At 39.7% G+C, this 5,000-nt stretch overlaps 1 protein-coding gene across 1 annotated transcript in view; it reads right to left on the minus strand.

Annotated features, from left to right (window-relative positions):
* LOC138016115 (gelsolin, cytoplasmic-like) overlaps positions 1 to 5,000 on the minus strand; it is a 31,203-nt gene that overhangs the window by 8,689 nt on the left and 17,514 nt on the right. Inside the window, exons 11-19 of the mRNA XM_068863293.1 lie at positions 4,097 to 4,195; positions 3,534 to 3,687; positions 3,188 to 3,291; positions 2,696 to 2,833; positions 2,041 to 2,127; positions 1,626 to 1,697; positions 966 to 1,079; positions 303 to 386; positions 154 to 215 (exon numbers count right to left, since the gene is read on the minus strand). Coding sequence (XP_068719394.1) covers positions 154 to 215; positions 303 to 386; positions 966 to 1,079; positions 1,626 to 1,697; positions 2,041 to 2,127; positions 2,696 to 2,833; positions 3,188 to 3,291; positions 3,534 to 3,687; positions 4,097 to 4,195 — 914 coding nt within the window. The remainder of the gene's footprint in view (positions 1 to 153; positions 216 to 302; positions 387 to 965; positions 1,080 to 1,625; positions 1,698 to 2,040; positions 2,128 to 2,695; positions 2,834 to 3,187; positions 3,292 to 3,533; positions 3,688 to 4,096; positions 4,196 to 5,000) is intronic.

Raw genomic sequence — 5,000 nt, forward strand, 5'->3', positions numbered from 1 at the left:
GCTCTCTGTGCCATCTTGTTGCAGTTGATTCCTCCTGGCCATGGGGTCATGTTTATTTAAAGATTTTTGGACTCGTATTGGTATTTGGCTTTAGATACTGCCGACAAATATGTGCTTAGTTTCGCAAAAAATATATTTATATCGTTTTCATACCTGCCAGCCATAAGGTAGTCAATAAGCTTCCTAGCGTTCCTCCCTTCAGCTGCGTATGCGTCCTATTTAGCAATTCAAAACAATTAACAGAAAAATACTTCGTCAAGGATTTCAATTTTTAAGGACGAATAAAAGCTGACTGTACTTACCCTCCCTATCCACAAGTAAACGATTTGGGGCGTTTCCAAAACAAATATGTCTCCTGAGTTAAGAGAGGCTGCTCTCCGAGGAACCTGAATAGATCCAACAAAATTATAACAACAACAGAAACATGACGGCCATGCTGCTTTGATTGACTGTTTAGCCTTTCCTTTTGATTGAGCGCACGACTCCACTTTTGTCTTATATATCAGTTGTCCCCGCTTTTGCCTCGATTTCAACTTTTACTAGATCATAAGTCCTTTCCTCTTAAGAGCCACTTTATTTTTTTTCTCCAATATTAAGAGAAAATAAAGGGAGTAAATTATTAGCGGGGCATTCTAACCAACTTTAAAAAGTCCAATTTTGAATTGAACGGGAATAGCCGTTGGAAGCCGCCACATGTGCTTTAACTTATTATAGGGATCTCAACTTCCTAATTTTGATTTAGTGCACTTGGTGACTGGGTTAAAAATTCCTGCGTCGCATTTCCAGCCTATCAGAGATACAGAATAGTCTCATCGTTGATTGCGTGCCTACTTTTCCCCGCACGCTTAGTGGCGGCTGCATGAATTTCCTTTGCGATATCATTGTCTCAATTGATTGTTCTCGTCTATGGCAATTGGTCACGACACTCAACTGAAAATAGCTCTATTTCGTTAAGCGATGATTACCTGAATGGCTTTAGCATTCATATCAGATGAACCACGCACGTGAAACATTCTTTTGCCTTCACTGTCATAAGTTTCATCTTCTGATCCGGCCCGAAATCCTTCTCCCTTACGACCCTGTGAAAATAAAATCAGTTAAGTGATTATGATAGGATGCATTCTTACCAAACTGATCTTTTGCGGAAAATGAAAACGAACGAACGAATAAGCGGAGTAAGAAACTTCTAAAACAACGTTTATTTCGAGAATTCGAATACAGTACATCTTGGTGCATATGATATGAAAACCAGAAAAGAGTACTATCTGAACCGGACTTTTGTTCATGATTTCGGCAGCAACTAAACACAAGTTTTGTCTAAACGTACATCCAATTTAAAAACCGCTTGTGTAAACCGAAGGATTTGTCGTCACGACATCGGTTGGGTTTCGAAATTGCACTAAACTGGGACGCAGCCTTACCGCTTTCTTTCACATTCTTAGGGTGTCGCTCAATTGAAGTTCCACTGTAGTCTTGAAACAATGCACTGTTTACTAGCCTTCATAAAGAATTTTCTAACTTTGTTGCAAAGGATAACGATTTACTGTCGATACAACTCCTCCCCTTCCTCCTGGAAGTGCTTTAGGATTCAAAGCCAATGTAAATAATCAACTAAAGAAACTTACCTCGAGAATAATGAAGCGCCCTCTAAACATCCTCAAAAAGTGCTCCGGTTCTTTGTTTTGCACCACTCGAACCTTATTTCACAAAGGCAGGTATATCAACAAAAACTCTCAAATCGTACCAAAATTCCTCTCGTATGTACGGCAACACGCTTGCGACAAATTTGCGCAATAATACAACACACTTGCCACAAAGTTTACCACTCAACGTTTTGCAATAAAACCTAAAACCACCGCCATCTTGTTTTTCATCTGTTTGCCAGAGCACTTAAGTGCTTACCACTTCAGTATGTAAATGAATGAGTTTTTCGGCGATGCAAAGGACAAGCAAGTTCCTTTCGATTGGAGATCACGGGTGTCAGTCCTAAACGATACTTAGAATACAACTTGAAAGCAACCAAAGATAGTGAGCAATAACCTGTGTTGCTATTCCTCCGAGCTTCTTGTCCATTTGATCTGCAAGGATGACTGCTGCTTTTTGTTCCTCTATGCTACTCTTCTGGCCCTGGCAGAAAAATTGAAAAAAAAAAAAACACCGCGATTAGGATGCTTGCCTTGAGATCTGGAGTTCAAGACCCGTTCTGACCTCTCGTTGAATTTTATCTTGGTAGTCCATGGTTCAACTTCTCGGCTGCACTTGAAAATACCCAACTGGTTTGCCTCCGGTCAGTTGGAATTCTTAACAGTTCAGTTTTGCTCTGTTCTGTCGTATCACTGATAAGATAAAAGCTGTGAATAATTGCGTTTTAGCAGTTTTTCTTTTTATGAAAGATAATCGAGTAGCGGCGTAAAGCACACAACCAATCAAAATTAATACAACCTAAATTATCTTGAAACCTAGGTACATGGTGTCGTAATTACTGTAACAAGCTCCAGTTTTTGCGTAAACAGCACTCGATTGGTAACAGGCTAGGGATAACGCTTCTGATACAAATGAATAAAACGTCTCCCTTTGATAATCCGTGAACTAATCTGATAATGATGACAGATGATCATCATTTACACAGGGCGTTTTCAATTTAGTAATATTCAAGGCAAGGGAGGGATACGTTTTTCGAACATTGGTTATATACCTGCCAAAAGTAGATTATTATCCTTCGCCTCCAGTTGCTAATGTAGCTGTACTTGATCACGTAAGAGTCTCCACTAAAGAATACTCCATGAAGATTTGGTTCCCAGCGAACTAAGTCTTGATCCTCGACCCGCCAAATCTGTTTGGGAGATAGAAAACCGGTGTAGACGTAGGATACAGAAAATTAAGAATTTGTTTTAATTAAAAAAAAAACATTTCAATTGTCGCAAGCAAAAAGGTGGACCTGGGAACGAAACAATCGTGAGAAGTGTAAATAAATAAATAAGTTTAAGTAAATTCAAAACTTAATAGCGCCTTAGAGGCACCATTACACAAAGTCATGTTGTCTTACGTACTCTAATGGATAGACGGACTAAACTGAAAAGGCAACTCTCGCCCTGGTTTTAGCAATAAAACAAAAAATCGAAAAGACGCTGCTCGGTTGATGGCAGCTACAAAACAGTCACGATGCGTCATGGGATAATCTACTCACCTCGACTTCGCCTGTTCCATCATCTGGAAGGATTTCTGTCTTAAGCTTCGGTTTTTGTTGGTCGTGCAGTTGACTGGCATCAAATTTTTCATTGCTCTGTTTAGCTGTAACAAGAAAGCAAACTTTCAAACTTGTCTCTATCTCCTTTAGCTAACCAGTCACCGGAAATCGGCTAAAATCAAACAAGTTTCTTTGATTTTTCATGGCTAAACGCAAACTTTAACCGGACGCTTGCGTTGAAGGGGAAGGACGTAACTGATGCAAACTCATGATCGTCGACGTTAGATTTTTAAAAGCTTGCGTCTTCTCTTGAATTTGCTTGCTTGAGATTTTTTGGGATGCTTACCCAAAGCTCCTTGACGAAACACTTTTCCAAGGCCTACTTGTTCACCCTCGTCCGTCCAACCAGAGAAAAACTGTTTGAACATCGGGGTCTCTCCTCCCTGCACCACACGTGTGACCTGTGTCCAGTTAGGGTAGCCCTTTTTGTTAATGAACTCCTGGAATTAACATAATGACAAAAAGTTAGAAGCTCTTGAAGCTAACCGTAGCAAGAATAAATGATCTAGCACCCATTAAACGTGTTATTTGTCCTTTATCGCGTTCTCAGCTTGATAGGTTAGGAGCACTATGAATGTTATGGAGTTGCTTATCCAATGTGCCAGAATCGGGTTCGATTTCCGATCTCCATTACCAGCGCGTGATTTGACATAAACTAGCAGTTGTCTAGATCATTGTTAGATAAATAAAATATGAATAAACATCAAGTATTTTTTAACAAAGCGCTCAATAGTTGGCCCTGTTTAGTGCGAGTAAAACTGTTATGGGTAAGAAAGGGGTAGTAAAAGCTGACGTCGATTCCACAGGAAAAAAATAAAGTAAAAATAAAGTAAGTTATTAAGTCAATACCATTCCATTCTTCATTCCAGCTTTCTTTTCGGCGTCAGTGCACTTTTTGCCGATCCACACAAATATGCCACTGCTGCCACAATCTAGTATAAAGCAGTCCTGCAAATCAAGTACATCTAGTTTATTCAGTTTTGTCATTTACATGCAGTGCATTCCGGAGAACAATACGGTCCTTATTTCATCTTTGAAAAAATAAAGGAACACTTTTGGCCGTTTACGATAAAACGTCGATGATCTCTGAACACAGACAATTGAATGCGTCAATCAAACTGTGCAGGCGCTTTTTAATTTACAAGCTGAAAACACTCAAGGTTTCAGTTGTTTTTGCGTTTGCCATTTGATTAAGAGAAAAATTTTTCCGATATTTTGGAAGAAATTACGGAGCGTTCTAATATCACCCAAATTACTCGAGAGATTTCTATCGACACTCAAAATTCTCAAAACGGTTACTTTATTTGATTTATTTTTAAAAATTTTGTTGTGTGCACTCCGGATCTTCACTGATCCTCAAACGCCATCTCGACTAATAGGGAGGCTAAGCACGCAACGCTTTTGAGACGCGAACGGCAACCGGAAGTACGCGGTTTTTCCTTTTAACTTGTCTTCACACAACCAAATTTATATTCAGTTTATATTCAGTACCTTTCCTCCATTCGAGATGATTAGTTTGAAAATGTGAGGGGCGGCATTACTGCCCTGGCATTCAAAATGTTTCCGGTTGCCGTCCGCGTCTTAATAGGGAGCTTAAGCAATGACAACGGCGACGGCGACGGCGACGAGAACGTCATCTCAAAATATAAATTCGCGTAAGTTTAATAGCTACGTGACTGTTTCAACCTTTTCAATACGACAAGGGTGTGGTAGTTCCTCAAGAATGACACTTGTTGGAACGGCACTTCATGTA

The sequence above is a fragment of the Montipora capricornis genome, chromosome 9 (genome assembly GCF_036669925.1).
Source record: "Montipora capricornis isolate CH-2021 chromosome 9, ASM3666992v2, whole genome shotgun sequence".
NCBI classification, from domain to species: Eukaryota; Metazoa; Cnidaria; class Anthozoa; order Scleractinia; family Acroporidae; genus Montipora; species Montipora capricornis.